This window comes from Schistocerca americana, chromosome 3 (assembly GCF_021461395.2).
Source record: "Schistocerca americana isolate TAMUIC-IGC-003095 chromosome 3, iqSchAmer2.1, whole genome shotgun sequence".
NCBI classification, from domain to species: Eukaryota; Metazoa; Arthropoda; class Insecta; order Orthoptera; family Acrididae; genus Schistocerca; species Schistocerca americana.
The window spans coordinates 150,657,264-150,681,764 of NC_060121.1; the positions used below are offsets into that span (position 1 = coordinate 150,657,264).

A 24,501-nucleotide genomic window follows, 5' to 3' on the forward strand; every position below is an offset into this window, starting at 1 on the left:
AAATAAGTCAATGCAAAATCGCCCAAAATATTTAAAATCTATTAATAATTAAATTATTGTCTTCTGTAGTGTTTTAAAACACAACTTAAAGTCTCCAAACAACTTAAGAACTGAAAGTTCTTGGCAATACAAAACTGCAGTGGACCAAGACATGAACCAGGAGATTTTGCCTTCCATGGATAAATGCTCTACTGACTTAGATATACATGTACAATACACAGCCTGCTCTCACAGCAGCACTTACTCCATTGCACACTCTGCTCCAGAGTAAAAATTTATTTGCATGCTTAAGAAATATTTCAATGTATTTACAGCTGAGACTGTGACTTCATAAAAACCATCTTTCTATGAATAAAATTCGTTTATTATCTGCCTGGCAGTGCCTTTCCTGAATTGTTACTGTATTTAAATTATACTGAGTTCTCTTTTTACACAATTAATCCCTTTCTTTATCATGTACAACCTGATAATTAGTCAAATATGATTCATATTGTCATTACTTAGCTGGCTTTGTAAGTTAATTGTCCAAAAAATAGTAACAAATGTCAAAATACTTACATTATTAGTGTCATAAATGCTTGTAAAGAGTCAATTTTCTTATTAGACTGTAGTAACACATCAAACAGGAAAGCTGTTGATTATCATCATTGTCTCTCAGGGGGAAGGTACACCTCAAACCATTATTTTTACTTTATTTTCCTCCCCCACAGCTAGCCACTTTAGGTAAAAAGGAAAATTCATTCTAAATAGTTATAGTGGCCACAAATCCCATGAACAGCTCAAACGACATTATTCATATCTTTTGTCTAAAATTGATATCATCTTGCCAAGCTGGAAGATTACTCAGTGACCGGACAATTTATTTTTTTTTTTTTTTTTTTTCAGTTTTAATGATCAATATTTCTTTTTTTGACGTCATTGGAAACTGACTTCAGATGTTTATGTGATCATAAGATAGTATTGAAGTTTGTTTTGTCAATATAATGTTACTCAAAGCTATGTTTTATTTCTGCTGTATGTTTCATTATCATTTAATCTCCATCCAACCTGTGTAGATTTAAATACAAGTACTCAAACTACATCAATATCTTTTCCATAAGGATATTGTTGCTTGCGTGATTAAGTCTGCAATGCAATCAATCTACTTTGATATGGGTGTAATACTAAGGTGTCCAGTCAGTTGAAAGTCAGACCATTTTTATGTATCAGTTTCCCATCATCTCATGCACCAACATAGCATATTTCTCAAAGGAGCTACACATACCTAAGCACTCTTTTGGTCTCTAACCACCAGACTTACACAGAACAAAAATACTGCAGTTGAACTGACTGAAATGATGCTGTCTCCACCCCCTCCCCCCCCCCCCCCCTCCACCCCCAACCCACCCCCTCCATCCTCACATATATTGTTCCCTTCTCAGATTCCACTATACAGTATACTTTCAATGTGTAAGAAAGTTATTCTTTGACTTAATTTTTTGTGGTACTATTCTAGTTGTCCATCTGGGACACATACAAGCCATAAGTGTACTTATTGTAAATATAAATTTTGAGAAAAAATATACTGGTCGCTATATGACTTTAATGTATTGCATAGTAGTCTAAATAATGAATATCTTTGATTTGTCTTATCAGAATTAATGTGTTTACCAGTAATTTTGTATTGCAGTTACGCCACTGGTAAAATATATGAGACCGAGAAATGTGAAACATGTGTTTGCAAGCTGAATGGTGTTCCTGAGTGCAAGACAAAAAGTTGTAACGGATGTCCAGAGGTAAAATGACCTTCATTGTAATATTCTTTTTAGCATATTGTTGTCTCTTGCTGTTGTTGTATGATGATGCCAAGTTCCAGTTGAATGACGTAATTATTAAGAATAATATATGTGTATCTGGATGGAACACTACTCATCATATAGAAGAGTCACTGAACAACAGACAAGCATGTAGGATAAAAAATAGCTTAGCTTTAATACAAAGTCCTTCAAAGACAACTAACACACATGCTCAACTCATATAAACATGGTCATTAACTTCTCCTGGTGCTGCAGCTTGACTGAAGTTATTAGCAATCTTCATGAGTGTCTAACATGAAACTGGAAGGGTCTTGGAAGAACCATGAGGAAAGGGAGTGAATAGGAAATGCAAGTGGGGAGCATATGGGTGTTGGAGGGGTGGTGACAGTCACCATGTCAGGCTGCGAGGTAGGGAACTGCTAGGTGAAGTGTAGAGAGAAAAATATACATGGGGAAGGGGAGGATCAGGTTAAGAGGAAGAGGTTAGAAAAGGCTACTATGAATGAAATAGGGCAAAATGGAAAAGCAATAGAGGGACTGTGACATTGTTATGGGATGGGAGGGGGGTAGGGGTTTGGAAATCATTGAGAGGATGACAGTATTTTTCTGAAAGTTGTGGATAGGGTTTTTGAGATTGTCAACTGTATCTTAGGGCAAAATTTAAGTAAGATTTACTATTGCTAAAACATATGATGAACAGTTGTAATGTGTAAAATGTGATTTTTCATATTTCTGAGTGGCACTGTCTAGCATCAACTGCGTCATTATGCTCTGAGTGACATACTTGCACACTTGCTCTTCTAGGTTATTTCAGGACACAGAAGTATTGAAACATTTCTGATATATTTACAGTGAAAATTTTCCTCAAGAGACATCCAGTTCTTGTAATGATTGTAGCTGTAATGAAGGTGATGCTTAACATGGAGGACATGATGACTCTCAGAACAAATGTAAAGAAACATATAGATGGTCTGAAAAAAAGCCGTGCAACTTTTATAACAGAGATCGGACTGAGCTGTTCTAGGAAAATAAAAATTGCAGCTCTCTTTTAACTTCATACAATGAGTATATCAAATTGTGATACGAATGAATTAAAAGCAAATCACGAGGTACTAGTCTTAGCAATGTAACAATGCTTTCTCTTGATGGTCGATCCATTAGAAAGAGTAGTTTTGTTCTCTTGGATGAGCTAATTGTAACTTTTACCAAAAATAGCTTCCCCCATACTTCATTGTGCTGCACAATATTTGATTTTTATAGTGGAATAATCTGATACTAAATGCTCATCTTTGAAACACTGGTATGGAAGGTCGCACAAAACCAGCTGTGGGAATCCATACCTTTACGTACCTGTATAAGCTGAATTTCAGTATTTGATTTGTGTAGAATAGAATAGAATCTTTACTTGCCTTTCAATATGTTTTCCATACAATTGGCATCGTCAGTGTGTTCAATACATTTTTTTTTTAAATTACAATAATTATTATTGTACATAATTGTACCTGTGCAGGGCAAGCAGATACCATGCTAAAGTAATATTGATAATACCACAATTATTCATTCACAATAGTAATAATAATAATAATAGTGTACAACTGATTTCATGGGTATTAGAGAGATTCTCTTCAAAAATCTAGATCCGAACATTTTTGCAGGATTTAACTGTGCTTTTCATGTTGTTTCCCCATCATATTTCACTGAACGTATCAAAACTTGTGCACATGTCATTGTATTGTATGTATTTTCAAACAATTAGTGTTGCAGAAAACTTATTTTCCACTATATCATCGGATGTAGTCTACATTCATGCTTTACAAAATTTTGGCAATGCTGTCCTTAAGCAGACCATTATTCTGCCTAATTTCAGTGTCGATGTAAGCAAAAAAAGGTAAATTTTTGAGAATTTTCAGAAATATCCAAGTGACATACATAATGTGTTTCATAATAACTCGATGATTGCAAGTTATATTTGCACATTCTACAAGATTCAGCAGCGCTATCTGATTTGGGAACTTTATCCTTAACTGCAGTGTAAATATTCAAATATTCACAGAATCACATAATTAGTGCAATATTTCTATCTTTTTCTGCTTATTGACAGTTTGTTGTGGGAAATATCTGAAAGTGTATGTTTGCAATGTAAACAAAGGTCTTATGAAGTTGACTACGTCCTTTGCATATTAGAATTGACACATTGTTATATATTTGGTTTCCCCTCTCGGACAATAATACATATTGTTTGCATTTGTCAGGCAGTGTGGTTTCAGTTGCCTGAGACTGCAGTCATCTGTGTGAGTTGCGTTTGTGTGAGTTTGTGTGTGCATGTGCATGTTTATGTGTGCCTATTGTTGACAAAGGCCATTGGCCGAAAGCTTTAAGTGTGAGAATCTTTTTGTTGTGCCTATCTGCAACTCACCATCTCCACTGTATGGTGAGTAGCAACTTTCCTTCTCATAATATTGTCATAAATTTCTGCTGTTTTTAGGTTTTTTTAGTGAATATATTATCAGTTTTTTTAAATATAAAAAAATCCAGCCTCGAGGTTCCAACTAGCCTCAGGGATTCGAAAATTTTATCCAACATTTTTCTCTTCTTCTAACAAGAAATCTCTTTATGGGGGTAACAGTCACTTGAGTCCTCATATAAATTGTTAATCCTTGTGGCATAACAGATGCAAGAATTAAAAGAGAATCAGCAGAATTTATTTAAAGTAATTTGTTTAGTGTTCAGGTAAACATTGCATCAGGCACAACACACTCTGTATCATAGTAGGAGTTACTTGCTGTTTGTAAGCAGCTGGAAACAGCCCTGACTCTTGTCAAGCAGCTGGAAGCTGTTGTGAATGTATGTGTTTGGAAGGCAACTTAAAGACATGTAACAGAAATACCTAAGGTACCTCAAGTACTATCTTCTCCTGTGGATACCATGCCCTTTATAAGAGGTACTGTACCTATTACTACTCGTCCATTTTCCTGCAGGTGGTGTCATTGGCAGGTGTAGGGGCTCTGCACAGAGGAGGCAGGGATCAGTAAAAACTCAGGGGTGATGTCGTCTACTTAAAGTACAACTGAGCCTGTGAGGCACACATTACCTGTTGGGAAGCCTGTTGTGTCCCTTGACAGGGAGAAGCAAATGCAAAAGGGGAGGGGTATTTTAATTTTTAGCAGTTTGAAAATACTGTCAATAATACGTATTTTTTAACATTTTTATGCAGCGACAGCAACTGATATTGTTTATATAAGAATATACAGCCTACAGTTGCAGGTTAACTCTATCATAATAATAGAACCTTTCCTACAGATGTTCATACGAGATTTGTTGGTCAGTTTATAAGGCTCTGTAGTAGAATGTAAAATGTAGTCATGCTCAATACTGTAATTAACTTACAATAGTAAAGTATAAAATCAATTCATAGCAAAAAATGTTATCTGATGTGTGCGTAATAAGAGTTTGATTCTATACATCTCGTGCATGCGCGCCGCCCTCTGTGAGGCAGACCGCGAAGCCCTCGTGGCCCGCAGTCTCTAGTCCCATGACGAGGCCCATACAAGGGGCTTAAAGTGAATTTGTACAGCTTGTTTAATAGAAGTGACAAAACCTTATGGTTATGCATCAAGTTTTATAAAGTTGACTTAGGACATGGCTTGTTTTAGGCAAACATTTAAATAATATTTTATGTAAGTACTATGCGTTGCATCCTGTAGGATGACCATATCTAATATAATTTACTAGCAAATTATAATATTAACTTTTTGCAGGTTCTGAAGAAGACGTTATTACTAACGTTGAAACCTAGGTAAACGATAAAGTTAACCTGCAACTGCAGGCTGTATATTCTTATATAATAATTTGTATGCCTGGAAGGCTCATTCAACATGTTGAAGATAGCATTCAGCAGTCACTGAGGATACAGGATGTAATCTGCTGCAGAAGGCAATTATTATCATCCTGCAGCCAATACGGGTAACTACAGTTTTGTAAGTGGTGGGCGTGATGAGGCATCCTGCAAAACAATACTACATACCTCCCCTCAATTCTGCTTACAATAGTTCAGAAGCCCACTTGCGGTGGAAATGCATTAGCTAGATCTTCTTCTTTTTCTTCTGCCTTTGTATCACATCGGTGCAGGGTTGGCATAGTTCGAACAGTTTTGTCATGGTTAATTTAAGGGGTGGCTGAATGCCCTTCCTGTCACCATACTGTTACTTCGCCTCCCCCCTCCCCCACCCCCAGATGAAATATGTGCACCCCAACTGTCTGTCTGTAGTGTTATTCATGTGAAAGTGAACAAAAGTTTTCTAAATGTTTGTGAATCATGTAACTGATGTGGAATTTGGATACCAGCCCAGTATTAACCCATTAGGATGTGGGAAACCATCTAAAAACCACATCCTCACTGACCCTCATTGTTAATCTGCTGGTGTGCTTGATCTGGGGCCGGCACACCTCTGCATCCTAGAAGTGGGGTTTCAGCGGATCTGGGGCCGGCACACCTCTGCATCCTAGAAGTGGGGTTTCAGCACACAAGGCTTCCAGGCAGGTCTTGAAGTACATGAAATCTAATGGCAATAAATAGATCTGGTCACTTAGAGCATGTCCAGTTTGAAACTAATATCAGTGACCATTAGGCAGTTGTAGCAACAATGGTTACTAAAATACCAAGGGCAGCTAAAACAAGTAGAAAAACTTACATGTGCAGTGAAATAGATACAGCAGAAGTAGCATCGTATCCCAGAGAGGAACTTGAAACATGTCACTGTGTGCAGGAGTATGTAGATGAATGGTGGCTTAAGTTTGGAAGAATAGTTGACGACGCACTGGATAGATATGTACCTATTAAAACAATTCACGACAGGAGGGACCCTCTGTGGTATACAATCTCTGTAAAGAAACTTCTAAAGAGAAGGTGATTTCTCCACAACAAATGTAAAACAAAGCATAGGGCTATAAAAAGATGCTAAATCAAACACATTTGACTGTCAAAAGGACCAAACCTGAGGTGTTCCACAATCACCATAGCAGAATCCTATTGAAAGACCTCTTACAAAACCCAAAGAAATTCTGGTCACCTGTAAATGTTGTCTGTGGCACCAAAGTCAGTGTCTGGACACTCATGGATGACAGAGGCACTGATACTGAGGGTAGAAAAGCAAAAGCAGAAATTCTGAACTCTATTTTTAAATGTCTCTTTACAAATGTAAACCGAGGACTACTGTCTCTGTTTACTTTCCACTTCACTAATGAGATAAATGATGAAGATGTCATTGTCAGTGGTATTGAAACACACCAGAAATTACCAAAACTGAGAAAGCAAAGGGACTGTGAATATAAGATCATACTTATCACATAATGTGCAAGGCATTTAAACAATCATTCTTCATGTTCTCCCTACTTGAATGGAATAGGAGGAAACTCTGGGATATGGTGCTATGGGAAGTACTTGCTGCTCTGAACTTCACAATGGATTGCAGATTATAGATGTAGATATAGAAATAATTAATGGCCGAGAGGACTCGATCATGCCGTGGACTTGTAACTGGAAGGTCAATTAAAAACATAGTGGTTAGCAAGTTAGAGGCGATGTAATGTGTGATACTGGTGTATGTACAATTGGGTCCATATTTTGGAGTGAGAAACATGAGCTAAGAGACACGGCAGCTTATTTCAAGCCATCAACAAACATTTAAAGCAGAAGAAAAAATGTAGTTGTGGAGGGAAAACAAATGATATAGACTTAGCATGTCTTCAGCATTGCATAACGTGTGAAGTTGCTGATATTTCTGAACAGTGAACTCAGAACAAAACAACTTGGTTTTTGACTGTACCTCACTTTTTGTTAATGTGAAGTTAAGTTTATGTCTATGTGAATTAATTATATGTGGCTGTCATAAGGAAATATAATGTGGATGCATCTGTTGGTGTCAGAGTCTCGTGTTTTATTGTGTCAGTTTTCTACTGCTGAAGTATATGGAAGTTCTCTACGTGCAATGTCATGTTGATTTTGTAGAATCATCACTATGTAATACTGCACCAACGTAATCATGTGTGCTATACATTTAAATCTTCCTGGATCACACAGTCAGTACTGCCAGATATTCTTAAAATCAAATTAAATGAAACAAGTTTAAAATAATTGATAGACTAGAAGAGAGGACTTATATCAGAAGAAATTGAAACTTACTGTAGGAGAAAGTACTGCATCTTTTTCAACTGACCTTCTAAAAACAATTCTTTTTCCAGGCATAGTGATTTTATTAAAAATGTAGTACATTTGATATCTGATGAGAAGAATGTGATTAATTTCTGATTTTCTAGTTGGGAACCATGTTTCTATTCATTTTGTAAATTATTTGGACAAATAGTAACTCTATTGAAGCAGTAATTTAGTATGTAAGTTTTAGTTTACGTTGGATTTGAAACAATGCAAAATCAGTCGCAAGGACCTGAAAAATAGTTTTTAACACAGGCATATGTGATTTTTATATCACAAGCTTAAATACTACACTTGCATATTATCTGTTTATTAGTTACATAAGTAAACAGGGACACAGAAATTTCTGAGGCTGAGGGCAAATATAACTGATCAGTTATTCCTCAATTTGCATCCAAACACTGCTTTTCCTTTTGCAGGGACTGAGAGGTGTTCTTATTAAGGGAATATGTGAATGTCGTTGTGAACCTTGCCCACCAGCAACTCGACTGTGTCCGACAAGTGGTGCTTGTGTCCATGAGAGTGTCTGGTGTGATGGTGTGGAAGATTGTCCAGATGATGAGGTTGCATGTACATTTGAAGAAGAAACAGAACCACCAGTAACTACTCCCTTACCTGGCACAGGTGAGTGTTACCCGATGTTCTAGTTAAAAATTGGGGTTTCTATCTTACTGATACACGTGAAATCAAGTTCAGGTACACTTACTAGTTTTCACAATAGCACTCCTAACAGTCTATACATTATGCAGATTCAGAAGGATGTAGGTTGTAGTAAGTACTGGGAAATGAAGAAGCTTGCACAGGATAGAGTAGCATGGAGAGCTGCATCAAACCAGTCTCAGGACTGAAGACAACAACAACAACAATGGAAAACGTAATACTGAATGAGGAAAGAACACCACTCATCAAAATTAAGAGTCATTTTGTAGCATATTAGGAGCATAAACAAAGTGTTGTTTACTGTAACTAAGTTATGGAACAAGGAATTTGCAGTCTATCTTATTCCTCTAACACAACAAGTTCAGCATGTGCCAAATTAAAAAAGGTTATTAGTCTCATACACAGTAAGCAGGCCATTAACAATACTTTTAATAATGTTGTCTTCAATTTTCCATAACTATTTTTCAGATTTCTTGAAAAATATTTACATGCAGAACAAAATATGTTCAACAGAATTATTTTTTCCCCTGAACTTAAAAATCATGTCATTGTATTTACAATACTAAATGTGTGCTGATTTAGACGGTTGGAGAGTCTTCAATATATGCCTCGGTAAAACACCTACCAGAGACCTTTCACAAAAAATGCCCAGTATCCCTGGAAGAATGTTCCTCTTATATTAGAAACGAGCACCCGACTTTTGAGTCCAGCCCCGTTCAATATTTCTGCCACTTTCTATGATAATGTTAAAATTTTCACCAGACACCCTGTTCAGCGAGCCCTCTTAACTGCCCCAAGATAGGGTTCAATAGCCCCAAAATGGTTTCATTTTCGATCAGATTGGATATGAAGTAACAAAAATAAGTGGCTGTAGTGTGTGATGAAAGATTATAACAGTCTTTGCTGTCAAAGCTGCCTCTTTCTTAACACAGTATCCCTTGACACACTGTTTTTGCGAAGAATAGATGAACTGGCTTTCTGGGCAATGACAGACAATCTGTTTTCTCCAATGATCAAGTACCTATGACATACATTTCTAAATTTGTTCTTTGTACAGTTGCTGCAAACTCCTAGTGGATCATTCTGCTACTTTCAAAAGAAGATAATGAACACACTTTTTAAGGACTCACATCAGCAACAAACTGTAGGCAATATTACCTGCAGTCACTTGCTTACTTCAAATCTGCATCACATAAGTTGTTTACAAAGCAATTTCAACTCATATTTAATTATCACTGTGTTGTGATTGTCTGCTATGGAAACTGAATTAATATATCTATTAGCAGTGGCAGTTGATGTTGATCTCTGTATGTTGACTAACACATGTTGACTAATGCTTGCAAAAATAAATTTTAAAAAATGGTAATTGAAATTTATTAATCTTCTCGGTATGCTTTTGTTGGGAACTGTGGGCTGTGTTACAGAATTCTTTACAATTTTCAGTGATATTGTATGTTGTGTATCTATTTTCAATCTATTTTATCTATAGTAGCACTGCTGGTTTCCACAATTCATTGTTGTAAATTTTATGAGAGAGAGTTATATTATGTAAAATGACAAGTGACTTCAGTACAACTGCAAAATAAGGATGGCCTGATCATTTGAAGTGAACTGTCCAGTTAATGCTACCTAATTCTGTTTAAAAGTTAAAGACTTCATAAAAAACACAGAATTACCAAATGATGCCAGTATATTGTATCAAGTTTCCACAAGCTTCTAATTCTAAAGCACAACATTCGAAAAGCAACTCAGTAATAAATCTGCAATAGTTCAATATTTTTAGGTTTGTACTCTTTTTTGAGGTTCAGGCATTTAGTAAAATGTTGGGACCAGAAAACAAGCCATTTATCCCATTATGTAATATGTTACCGGTACATTTGTGTTTATGTATCTGAAAGGGTAATACATACTAAAAAGGGTCATGGTCCAAGTTTTCTTTCTCTTAATTATTTTAATGCTTTGATAGATTACAATTTTTTTCCAGTAATGATGACAAAAATTATAATTATCCTTAAAATAATGTGAGATGAGTTCTTGAGCAATTTAACTTATACTTGAAATTAAAAGACTGAAGCATTCCGGGATGCAAAAAAGTATGTCGCAATCAAGTCAATACTAGCTTGTTTCTTTCCTGCTTCTTTTATAAATAAATTATGTCATTTTTCTGAACAGGTCTTGGATGCTGCTTCATTAAGAGATTCATCTGTAAAAAAGCTGAGATTAAGATAAATAAAACAGAACTAAATTGTAATTACAGCAGCAATATATGTAGCAACAATACTAATGATGAAAAATTGTGGTAGACTGCAGCTTATCTGAATATGAATCTCCTTCAGACTGTTTGCACACAGATATTTCCCCTTCTCATCCAGAATTGTTGAATTTTTGTGAAACGCACAGCCCGAGATTTACTTGGGTGCATTCTTTGAACATAAGTGTTGTATCATGAGTTATGTTTGGGGTTGGTCACCCAAGTGTTAATATAAATGGCAGCTCCTCCTTGAACTTCACTTTTCAGAGTGGTCCATGCTCACAGAATAACTATGAATTCTAATGTAATGTTGTAACTTCATCTGGGCATATCAAAATGAAACAAAATACACAATTATACTTAATAATTAGACAAACAAGTGAAAACCAGGCAGCCATACTGCCACACATATCCAGTTCATACATGTGATTCATCAGATTGCTTGGGAATAATGAGTGATCAGCAATCAACTGCTGCCAACTGTGATTTGTCTGCACTCTGTTGATCTAAGGGCAGATCGTGTGACCTGGCAACATATTGCTGCATTCCATCACTTGTATGTGCATCCTTTACTTTTCACATGCTCCTTTCCATAATTTTTCACCCCTTGTGAAGTTGGTGGATGAATTTGGCTACAAGTTCCTCTAAATTTTTTCTCATATTCAGGTTTTCAGGTGCAATGCAGTGCATCTCTTCTGTAGGCTGTCCAATAATATTGGAAGTTTTTTAGGCACTGAACTTGAAATCTGAGTCCAACAATTCTCATACATGTCACACATTCTGCTGTCCCGCTATAGGGCTGGTCATTGTAACAACAGACAATCAGCATTCTTGCACTAACATCCCATTCTTAAACTTGTAGAATGTTAGCTATATTCATTATTTTCACATTAATAAGGTTTTGATTACATGGATCAAAATTTATATTAAATATCTTGGTGTTAGTGAGAGTGAACATGGTACAGTAAAGCTAGTAATGAAGATGCTAGCTACTAAACCACAGTGTTATTAATGTGGAAAGATAAAGATTGGGGCATAGGAGTGATGGGATGTTTGCAAGACATACTTATGCAGCTTTTCTATCTAGAATGGAAATGCCTACCAAAGGTTACAAAAGCCAAAAATAATCATGAACAATATGACTACATTTACTTATTTGTTTGTTTATTTTTCGCATCCAAATTAACCAATGTCAGTCCAACTCTTTGTTTCGTTAGTAGCTAGTCAATAGATCATCATTTGTGAGGAGTTGTCCAATTATTTAGTTATTTGTTCCATGTGTCACTTGTATGATATAATGATGTGGAATGAGTCAGTTTTACTTAAATAAAGCTACATACTGGCCGTTAACAGATGATTTCAGCTACAGAATAGAATAATTTAATAACAGAGATAAATATGTAATATTTGTATGTTCTATAAGCTGCATGTTAATAAACAAAAATTCTTCAGTGGTACTGAAGAAATTGCCCAGAAGGAACTCTGTTAGTATGCTTTGTAGCTTTACTACAATCACTATTGGTGGGGTAGGGCGGGGATGAGGATGAGGATGGGGCCGGGGGGGGGGGGGGGGGGGGGGGACATGAGTTCTGGCACTTCTGCTTCATACAGGTCAGGTATTATGTCGACTGAAACTCATGAATGGCATTCAAAAACTGCTTAGGTTCTATTCATTAACGTACATGTATTGCCACCCATCAGTGCAATCATAGTACTATTCAGAAGACTGTTGGTAAATCATTGAGCTCCAGAACTCATATTACATACCTTAAGATCTATAACGGGTTTCCCAAATCACAGTATTCCAGTGAATGCAGATTTTCTGATGGGTGTACCTCTCATTGTAGATGAAAGGGTTAGTTGTGATTAAGAGTTTGAGTTGATAAAATATCACAACTGATACAAGCTGCAGGTATTACTGTATAGTATTTTCATTTTCCATTAGACATTTTAGAACATAAATTGTTACTAATCTTCCTTTGACACTAATAACCCAAACAATAGTTCAAGTTGTGTGAGACTGTGTGTGCAAGATTCGTGTGCCGATTTGAAGTTTTAGTTCACATATTTTACTGTTCGCATTGCTTCTGCATAATCTTTCATTGAGTGTATCAGTACCTGTGTGTATTGTGATATATTGTGAAATTTTGAATATTTGACAAGTACTGCAATAAACTCAAACTGCTATTGTCAATCACAGGCTTAAACTTCATTGTGCTCTTTTAAAAAGTTTTGAGAGCAGTAGGCCTATCCTCATTCAAAACAGTGGGTCCCTAATTTCATTGTACAATAATGTGAGAAACAGGTTATTTTTTATAATTTTTGGACACGTACAAAACTATATTTTTATAAGTTACAGGTACAAGTGTTTTCGATATGGAACTTATTTCATAGCAAATCAGCATTTGCGGTTCATAGTTCTGCCAAAAAATATGTCACCCTTGAATTTTATTGCATATCAATGCAAATAAACATGCATTCTCGGGAATTTTCAGAAGCTGCCATTATCCTTTGCATAGTCTAGGAGCGATTTGTAGTAAATGGCATTTGCAATTTATTTACTGTAGCACGTATTCTAACTAACATATGGTGTTACATCTCATTCTCTAATAAAGAGGAGTAACCCTGAATATTATCTGCATTTATCGTAAATTAACTCTGTGTGCTAGCAGCTATAATTAACATTAAAACTTTTAGGAAACTGGTAATTTTTACGACAGGCTTCTGTGTTGGCTTAATAGAAATCTCATTTTGTGTATTTGCTTCAATTCTTACAAGGAATTAGCAACTACTTAGATCATCAAATTAAAAGATAGCCAGCGGGCTTAATTTAAAGTTATTTTCTCACTGTTGTGTAATATATTGCACCAGCCAAAATGCAGACCCATTTTGAATGCTCTTCTCAAACATGGGATGATTTGGTTGACATTCATAAGCAGCTGGAAATTGCCCTGACTGCAGTCAAATGATTGATAGTTTCTGCAAATAGGTGTGCTGGAAGAGCTCACGAGTGTCACATACCTCCAGAATGAAATTTCCACTCTGTAGCGGACTGTGTGCTGATACGAAACTTCCTGGCACATTAAAACTGTGTACTGGACTGAGACTTGAACTCAGGACCCTTGCCTTTCGCGGGAAAGTGCTCTCATCTGAGCTATCCAAGCACATCATGTATCTGTGATACCAGTACCAGAGGTACCTCAAGTACTATCCTTTCCTGGTGGATCCTATCTCCTCAATGGTAGGTTAAGGTGTCCTGTACAGGGAGGATGGGGACCAGGGAGGCCTAACCAACTTTGAGGTGCTGTCTTTCACTGAAAGTGAAACTGAGCCAGTGGGTCCCACTTCACATGTTTTGGGGAAACCTGTTTTGTATGGTGTCAAGAGGAGGAAATGCTAAAGGCTAGGAGTCTATTAATCATCAGCAGTTAAATGTATGGTGAATCATGGTACCCCTCATGGAAATGGCAACAAGAACAGCAAAGGAAATCAGGTGCTTGGAGGCCTCATTCAACATGCTGAAGAGGCTATTCCAGCAACTTTTGGGGGAAACAGGGTGCAGTGAACTGCAGATTGTGGAAAATGTTGGGACAAATGGTGCCTGTTATCTGGGCTCTGAGTTCATACTTGGGTCATTCCAGTGAATGGCAGAGAAGTTTGAGAACACCAGCGTTGCACATGGAATTTCAATGAAGCTCACAATTTTTGCAGCATCATCCCCAGAACTGATTGTGGCTCTTTGGTTTTGAGTTGAGTGGAAGGACTAAATCAGAGACTTTGAAGGTACCGTGACAAGCTAGGCCGTGACTTCCTGGACTTGTACCATAGGTTTGAGAACAGTAGGGTCCCCCGAAATGGGTCAGTTGTGCACTACACATCAGAGGCTACTGCTCAGGTAGCTGACTATGTGTGGGGTGCACACATGCATTTTTTAGATTAGGCACTTCTCCATACAATCCAGATAGCAACAGATGTAGGAAACCCAGAAGTCTCAGGGTAACATCAAAAGAGAATCCTCCCACAGGTGAGAGTGTTAAAATTCTAGTGGTAAAGTACCAAAGCATTCGCAACAAAGTGCCAGAGTTTGAAGCACTCCTGAAATGCAGTGAAGCTAGGTACAGAAAGCTGGCTGAAGCCTGAAATTGATAACAGTGAGATTTTTGGGGGAAATTTTAGTGTATATTGAAAGGATAATCAAATGGAAGATGGAGGTGGTGTATTTGTCACAGTAGACAAGAAACTCATGTCCACTGAGATAGAGATTGAAACTGCATGTGAGACTGTTTGGCAGGACTCATTACCGGGGGGGGGGGAGGGGGGGGGGAGCATAAAATAATAATTGGATCCTTCTATCGCCCACCAGACTCATCTCCTGACATAACAGAAAACTTTATAGAAAACCCCAATTCACTTATATGTAAGTTCCCCAATCATACTGTAATCATCAGTGAAGACTTTAATCATCCAACAATTTATTGGAAAAATTACAGTTTTGTTAGTGGTGGGCATAACAAGAGATTATGTGAAACATTACTAAATGCCTTCTCTGAAAACTATCTAGAACAGATAGTTAGGAACCACGCTAATGCTGGAATTATATTGAATTTAATGGCAGCAAATAGACCTCACCTCTTTGAGGAAGTTCAGATTGAAACTGATATCACTGATGATGACACAGTTGTGGCAACAGTTGTTACCCAAGCACAAAGGACAATTAAAACAAGCAGAAAGCAATACATTCAGTAAATTAGATAAAAAATCAGTAGTGTCATATCTCAGTGGGGAACTTGAAACTTTCAGCACAGGACAGGAGCATGTAGAGGAACTATGGCTCAAGTTTAAAAGGACAGTTAACCATGCACTGGAAAGATATGCACCCAGTATAACAGTTCATAATGGCAGGGAAGCTCGATGTTATAAAGTCACTGCAAAGAAACTTCTAAAGAAACAGAGATGTCTGCATAAAAGGTGGGAAAAAAAGCATAGAGCTACAGCTAGAGAGATGCTGAATGAAACACATTTGGCTGTCAAGAGAGCAGTGCATGATGCCTCCACTGACTACCATATCAGAATATTGTCAAATGATGTTTCACAAAACCCAAAGAAATTTTGATGATTTGTAAAGGCTGTTAGTGGCACCAAAGTTAATGTCCAGTCCAGAGTCAATGAGAGAGGAGCTAAAATTGAGGGTAGCATAGCAAAATACTTAACCCTATTTTCAAATATTCCTTTGCAAAGGAAATCCCAGGAAAATTGCCCCAGTTTAATCCACATACCACTGAAAAGATGGATGAAATAAGTGTTAGTGTCAGTAGTGTTGAGAAACAGCTGAAATCATTAAAACTGAACAAAGCTGCAGGGCCTGATGGAATCCCTGTCAGACTGGTATATCAGAGCACTACTTAAATAATTTTACAATTCAGAGACTTCCTTTACGAGGATACAGATTAGCTGGCTGTTTTTCAAGGAGTTCTTTGCAGAGTGGGGGAGTGGCCACGTGCGCAAAAAACAATATTCCATTTGAGTCCGTAGATGTATGATGGCACTGCATTGAACAGGTATTTGAATGTTGTGCTGGGGCAGTTGAAGTTAGTAAAACTAAACTTCTAATTGTTGTTGTTTATAGGTCCCATAACTCTGACTTCAGAGCATTTCTGCTCAAGCTATAAAGGATTCTTGGTTCACTTTATATGTGATGACTTCAATATTAATTTTGCATGTCATTGTGCAAGAAAAAGGACGTTGGAAGATCTCCTAAACTCATATGATCTTGTGCAGTCTGTATTTTTTTCAAACCAGGGTGCAGGGGAACAGTGGCACAGCCATAAACAATATTTTTTCATTACTGTATGGGCACTTTCTTTGTAAAAGGGTCAATGGCCTTTCAGACCATGATGCACTAATCTTAACACCAAAAGGTTTTTGTACTCAAACAAGTATTATATATAATTACAAACTATGTAGAAAAGTTAATCCAATGGCAATAGAGTGTTTTTTAAACCTCATTAAGGAACAAGAGTGGTAGGATCTTTATTGTGCCGTAACATAGATGACAAATATAATACTTTCCTTAACACATTTCTCATGCTCTTTGAAAGTTACTTACCGTTAGAACATTCTAAACAGTGTAGTAGCAGTAAAAGGCAGTCTGGGTGGCTGACTAGTGGGATAAGGATGTCATGTAGAACAAAGTGGGAATTATATCAAAATGTTAGAAGTGTCACAATCAAGCTATAGTAGTGCATTATAAACTGTATTGTAAGGAGCTTAAAACTGTTATTGGGAAGGCAAAGAGTATGTGGTATGCAAATAGACTAGCTAATTCATAGGATAAAATTAAAACCATATGGTCAGTTGTGAAGGAAGTGTCTGGTCAGCAGCACAAGGTTGATGATATAAAGTCAGTTTAACAGCTGAAAATGTTATATTCTCTTTTCACTGTGAGGTGCTGGATGCATTAAACAAAAGTTCCAAATGCTAGGCATCTTTTTTTATTTAACTAAGGCATTTGATTGTGTTGATCACAAAATATTGCTCCAGAAGTTGGACCATTATGGAATACAGGGAGTAGCTCACAATTGGTTCAGCTCTTGCTTTAACAATGGGCAGCAAAAGCTCATTAGTCACAGTGCTGAGAATGGCTGTGATGTGGGGTCTGATAGGAGTAGAGTCAAATGTGGAGTGCCCCAGGGATCAGTGCTGGGGCCACTCCTGTTCCTTATTTATATAAATGGAAACTGAACAATTCAAATTTCTAGGTGTTCAGATAGACAGTAAACTGTCATTGAAAGCCCATATTCAGGATCTTGTTCAAAGACTTAACACTGCCATTTTTACTGTTTGAATAGTGTCTGAAGTAAGTGGTACTTCGACAGAAAAAGTAGTCTATATTGTTTATTTTCATTCACTTATGGCGTATGGTATTTTATTAGTAACCTCTCCCATTCTCAAATGGTATTTTTGGCTCAGAAATGGGCAGTTTGGGCATCAGTTGGTGTAAGTTCGCAAATCTCTTGTCTTGTTGACCCTTGTTCTCTATTCTTGGTATTCTGACATTGTCCTCTCAATATATATATTCTTCACTGTTATTTCTTAGTAACAATATCAGCTTATTCGCAAGAATTAGCAATTTCCACTCAGTTAATACTAGGCAGAGTTGAATCTGCATTTGGATTTCACCTCCTTGACTCTTGTGCAGAAAGGTGTGCAGTATACTGCTGCATCAATTTTCAGTAAGCTACCATATGAATTCAAAAATCTTAGTAGTAATGCACACGCTTTCAAATTGAAACTGAAGGCTTTCCTCATGGGTCACTCCTCATATTCTGTCTAGGAGTTCCTTGAAAAATTGAACTGATTCCTTATGGCTTGTCTTTTTTTTTTTTTTTTTTTTTCATAAACTTTTTATTTTGTCTGTTATTACTTTTATGTTGTAATTTCATGTACTGATTCATTCCATGACCTCGGAGATTTGCTCCTCAATTTGGTCCTATGGAACTAGACATGTAAAATAAAAAAAATTAAAAAATTATACTCAATTTGTAGCTGAGTTAGTCCCTGTTGTAACTACAATCTTTTGTAGATCCATCAAACAAAAATCCATGCCCAGCAGTTCTTGGAAAAGAGCACAGATCACACCCATCTACAAGATGGGTAGTAGAAGTTATCCACAAAATTACCATCCAGCATTCTTGACTTCAACTTGTTGTAGAATCTTAGAACATATTTTGAGCTCAAACATCATGATATATCTTGAACAAAATGACCTCCTCAAAGCCACCCAGCATGAATTCCAAAAACATTGATTGTGTGACACCCAACTCGCACTTTTCTCACATGACATACAGAAAGCTTTGGATCAAGGCAGTCAGGTAGATGCAGTACGTCTTGATTTCTAAAAAGCATTTGACCCAGTACTACACTTACACTTACTGTCAAAAGTACGATCTAATAGGGTGGTGTCAAGTGAAATTTGTGACTGGATTGAGGACTTTTTGGTAGGGAGGATGCAACATGTTATCTTGGAGGGAGAGTCATCATTGGATGTAGAAATAACTTCAAGTGTGTCCCAGGGAAGGGTGCTAGGGCTCTTGCTGTTCATGTTGTATATTAATGACCTTGCAGACAATATTAATAATAACCTCAGATGATGCAGTTATCTCTGATGAAATACTGTCTGAAAGAAGCTGCATAAATATTCAGTCAGATTTTGATAAGATTTCAAAGTGGTCCAAGGATTGACAACTTGCTTTAAATGTTCAGAAATGTAAAATTGTGCACTTCACAAAATGAAAAAAACATGTTATCCTATGATGATAATATGAATGAGTCACTGTTGGGGCCAGCCAACTCATACAAGTACCTGAGTGTGACACTTTATAGGTATATAAAATGGCATGATGACATAGGTTCAGTCGTGGGTAAAGAAGTTTGTGGACTTTGGTTTGTTGGTACAATACTGGGGAAGTGCAATCAGTCTACAAAGAAGATTGCTTACAACCACTCGTGCCACCAGTTCTAGAATAGTGCTCAAATAGAACTAAAAGGGGACATTGAACATATAAAGACAAGGACAGCACAAATGGTGAAAGGTTTCTTTGATCCATGACAGAGTTTCACAGAGATACTGAAGGAACTGAACTGGAAGACTCTTGAAGATAGACATAAACTATCCTGAGAGAGTCTGTTAACAAAATTTCAACAAGCTGCTTTAAATGATGACTCTAGGAATATCACTCATGTATGGATCATGAGGATAGAATAATTACTGCATGCACAGAGGCCTTCAAACAATCATTCTTCCTGAGCTCCATACATGAATGGAACAGGAAGAAACCCTAATAACTGCTAGAGGGGGAAGTACCCTCTGCCATGCCCTACACAATTGTATGCAGAGTATAGATGTAAATGTAGAAGTGAATGATTTGATGTGTCTAGAAAAGCATTACTGTTTCCTCTCAAAATAGTTCTTGCTACAGTATGGTTTGTGGTAAATAATGTCCATGTTAGTTATCAAACCTATTAATTTCTCTGTTACTGAAACAGAACCAGCGTGTCCAGATCCCCCTCATTGCCCTGATGGTTGGAGTCTTGTTCAAGAAGAAACCTCATCCCTTGGTTGGTACAAGAAAGGAAAAACTTCAGCCCATAATTGGTACAAGAAAGGAACATCTAAAAATTACAACCGAGGTAAGTTTTACAAAGCTATCCATGATTTTTCTTATCAAAATGACGTGCCCAGCTTGTTCATCATGTCTAGCTGAAATTCTTGTTTGTATGTTAGAATAATTTAGTGTGTCTTAAAAAAACATGACTGCCCCCTCCTCCAAAATCTTAGTATTGGTTGTAATTTATATTACAAATACACCACACTTATAAAATACTTTATTCACAAAAGTCTTACTTGACAGAAGTCATTATAAATAGTTCCTCCATCATCAGGTGTATCAGAAATCTGAAGTAAACCAACAGTTCTAACCTACTCCATTAAACAATTAAGAAATTTAAAAAAACTAAAGTTTAATTATAAATTAATTACAAATTCTTGACAAAATGATTAAAAAAAACCTACCTAGCAGTATTAGGGCATCACGCTCATGCCCAGACAACTAGTAGGCAAATGTCTATCATACGTGGTGGTGTAGATTCTTTAAATGGCCTTTACATATAAATAAATATTTGCACAGTCTGTGTACGGCAAAGATATCATAGGGATGCGTGGTTATACCTATGCTGACAGAAAATTGAAGAACAAAAATAGCAATTATTTTATGTACCTCAGTTGTCTTTTTTTTGCCAATCTCCATGTCTGTCAGTCTTCTGAGCTGGTGTGAGAAAGACATATGTAATCGAGTTGTCTCAGTATTGTGTTAAGTAAGTTCTAATATGTGGGTGTGACAAGTTTTTCATTCTACTGCCGAGTTATGAACTAATTTCCTTCTCCTGATGTGACGAGGACTTGCATTTTAAAATTCAGCTCTTTGGAAAGGAAGTCAGCTCAAAGAAAGAATAACTGTCGCAACCATGTTGGCATTGTTATGTACCATTGTGAAGAAAAGATAAATACCAACCCACAGACCGCAAACTACAGGAACTAACATTCAAGTAATGATTCAGAATTGTCACAACATTCTTAACATGCGCACATCTATGCCTGTGTGTGTTTCTGGGAAGACAATTTTTGGTGCCGCTTCCCTGTAATTCCTGCATGTATCTCTCCCCAACCAATATATGGACTACCAAATAACATTCCAAATTATGGATGCAAAGAACACCAGCTTTCTGTTGCAGCTTGGGCAAATTCCTCTTGTCCCAAAACTGCTACAGGGAATGCATGCAGTCTATAAAAATAAAGGCACCATAGGACATTACGTGAAAGTCATTTGCTAGACCAAATAGAAGCTAAGTAATGACCCTGCACTACAGAAAGTGCAAATCAGCTTACAACCTGATATAACAGTCTGCAAGAAAAAGCCTACATTCATATCCAACACTTATTTAATGCTGATACAGTGCACCTGTGAAACCATGACATGACATGGACAAGAACTAAGGTACAAGGATGTGTTGTTGTTATTGTGGTCTTCAGTCCTGAGACTGGTTTGATGCAGCTCTCGATGCTACTCTAACCTGCGCAAGCTTCTTCATCTCCCAGTGCCTACTGCAACCTACATCCTTCTGAATCTGCTTAGTGTATTCATCTCTTGGTCTCCCCCTACGATTTTTACCCTCCACGCTGCCCTCCAATACTAAATTGGTGATCCCTTGATGCCTCAGAACATGTCCTACCAACCGATCCCTTCCTCTGGTCAAGTTGTGCCACAAACTTCTCTTCTCCCCAATCCTATTCAATACTTCCTCATTAGTTATGTGATCTACCCATCTAATCTTCAGCATTCTCTGTAGCACCACATTTCGAAAGCTTCTATTCTCTTCTTGTCCAAACTATTTACCGTCCATGTTTCACTCCCATACATGGCTACACTCCATACAAATACTTTCAGAAATGACTTCCTGACACTTAAATCTATACTCGATGTTAACAAATTTCTCTTCTTCAGAAACACTTTCCTTGCCATTGCCAGTCTACATTTTATATCCTCTCTACTTCGACCATTGTCAGTTATTTTGCTCCCCAAATAGCAAAACTCCTTTACTACTTTAAGTGTCTCATTTCCTAATCTAATTCCCTCTGCACCACCCGACTTAATTCAACTACATTCCATTATCCTCGTTTTGCTTTTGTTGATGTTCATCTTATATCCTCCTTTCAACACACTGTCCATTCCATTCAACTGCTCTTCCAAGTCCTTTGCTGTCGCTGACGGAATTACAATGTCATCAGTGAACCTCAAAGTTTTTATTTCTTCTCCATGGATTTTAAAACCTTCTCCGAATTTTTCTTTTGTTTCCTTTACTGCTTGCTCAATATACCGATTGAATAACATCGGGGAGAGGCTACACCCCTGTCTCACTCCCTTCCCAACCACTGCTTCCCTTTTGTACCCCTCGACTCTTATAACTGCCATCTGGTTTCTGTACAAATTGTAAATAGCCTTTCGCTCCCTGTATTTTACCCCTGCCACCTTTAGAATTTGAAAGAGAGTATTCCAGTCAACATTGTCAAAAGCTTTCTCTAAGTCTACAAATGCTAGAAACGTAGGTTTGTCTTTCCTTAATCTTTCTTCTAAGATAAGTCATAAGGTCAGTATTGCCTCACGTGTTCCAGTATTTCTACGGAATCCAAACTGATCTTCCCCGAGGTCGACTTCTACTAGTTTTTCCATTCAACTGTAAAGAATTCATGTTAGTATTTTGCAACTGTGGCTTATTAAACTGATTGTTCGGTAATTTTCACATCTGTCAACACCTGCTTTCTTTGGGATTGGAATTATTATATTCTTCTTGAAGTCTGAGTGTATTTCACCTGTTTCATACATCTTGCTCACCAGATGGTAGAGTTTTGTCAGGACTGGCTCTCCCAAGGCCGTCAGTAGTTCCAATGGAATGTTGTCTACTCCGGAGGCCTTGTTTCGACTTAGGTCTTTCAGTGCTCTGTCAAACTCTTCACGCAGTATCGTATCTCCCATTTCATCTTCATCTACATCCTCTTCTATTTCCATAATATTGTCCTCAAGTACATCACCCTTGTATAGACCCTCTATATAATCCTTCCACCTTTCTGCTTTCCCTTCTTTGCTTAGAACTGGATTTCCATCTAAGCTCTTGATGTTCATACAAGTGGTTCTCTTATCTCCAAAAGGCTCCTGAATTTTCCTGTGGGCAGTATCTATCTTACCCCTAGTGAGATAAACCTCTACATCCTTACATTTGTCCTCTAGCCATCCCTGCTTAGCCATTTTGCACTTCCTGTCGATCTCATTTTTGAGACGTTTGTATTCCCTTTTGCCTGCTTCATTTACTGCATTTTTATATTTTCTCCTTTCATCAATGAAATTCAATATTTCTTCTCTTACCCAAGAATTTCTACCAGCCCTCGTCTTTTTACCTACTTGGTCCTCTGCTGCCTTCACTACTTCATCCCTCAAAGCTACCCATTCTTCTTCTACTGTATTTCTTTCCCACATTCTTGTCAATTGTTCCCTTATGCTCTCCCTGAAACTCTGTACAACCTCTGGTTCTTTCAGTTTATCCAGGTCCCATCTCCTTAAATTCCCACCTTTTTGCAGTTTCTTCAGTTTTAATCTACAGGTCATAACCAATAGATTGTGGTGAGAGTCCACATCTGCCCCTGGAAATGTCTTACAATTTAGAACCTGGTTCCTAAATCTCTGTCTTACCATTATATAATCTATCTGATACCTTTTAGTATCTCCAGGGTTCTTCCATGTATACAACCTTCTATCATGATTCTTAAACCAAGTGTTAGCTATGATTAAGTTGTGCTCTGTGCAAAATTCTACCAGGCGGCTTCCTCTTTCATTTCTTAGCCCCAATCCATATTCACCTACTATGTTTCCTTCTCTCCCTTTTCCTACACTCGAATTCCAGTCACCCATGACTATTAAATTTTCGTCTCCCTTCACTACCTGAATAATTTCTTTTATTTCATCATACATTTCTTCAATTTCTTCGTCATCTGCAGAGCTAGTTGGCATATAAACTTGTACTACTGTAGTAGGTGTGGGCTTTGTATCTATCTTGGCCACAATAATGCATTCACTATGCAGTTTGTAGTAGCTTACCCGCATTCCTATTTTCCTATTCATTATTAAACCTACTCCTGCATTACCCCTATTTGACTTTGTGTTTATAACCCTGTAGTCACCTGACCAGAAGTCTTGTTCCTCCTGCCACCGAACTTCACGAATTCCCACTATATCTAACTTTAACCTATCCATTTCCCTTTTTAAATTTTCTAACCTACCTGCCCGATTAAGGGATCTGACATTCCACGCTCCGATCCGTAGAAAGCCAGTTTTCTTTCTCCTGATAACGACGTCCTCTTGAGTAGTCCCCGCCCGGAGATCCGAATGGGGGACTATTTTACCTCCGGAATATTTTACCCAAGAGGACGCCATCATCATTTAATCATACAGTAAAGCTGCATGCCCTCGGGAAAA

At 37.3% G+C, this 24,501-nt stretch overlaps 1 protein-coding gene across 1 annotated transcript in view; it reads left to right on the forward strand.

The window, feature by feature from the left end:
* Window positions 1-24,501, forward strand: part of LOC124605103 (hemocytin) — a 569,639-nt gene that overhangs the window by 359,799 nt on the left and 185,339 nt on the right. Inside the window, exons 49-51 of the mRNA XM_047136554.1 lie at window positions 1,670-1,775; window positions 8,427-8,631; window positions 19,964-20,107. Of these exons, the coding sequence (XP_046992510.1) occupies window positions 1,670-1,775; window positions 8,427-8,631; window positions 19,964-20,107 (455 nt within the window). The remainder of the gene's footprint in view (window positions 1-1,669; window positions 1,776-8,426; window positions 8,632-19,963; window positions 20,108-24,501) is intronic.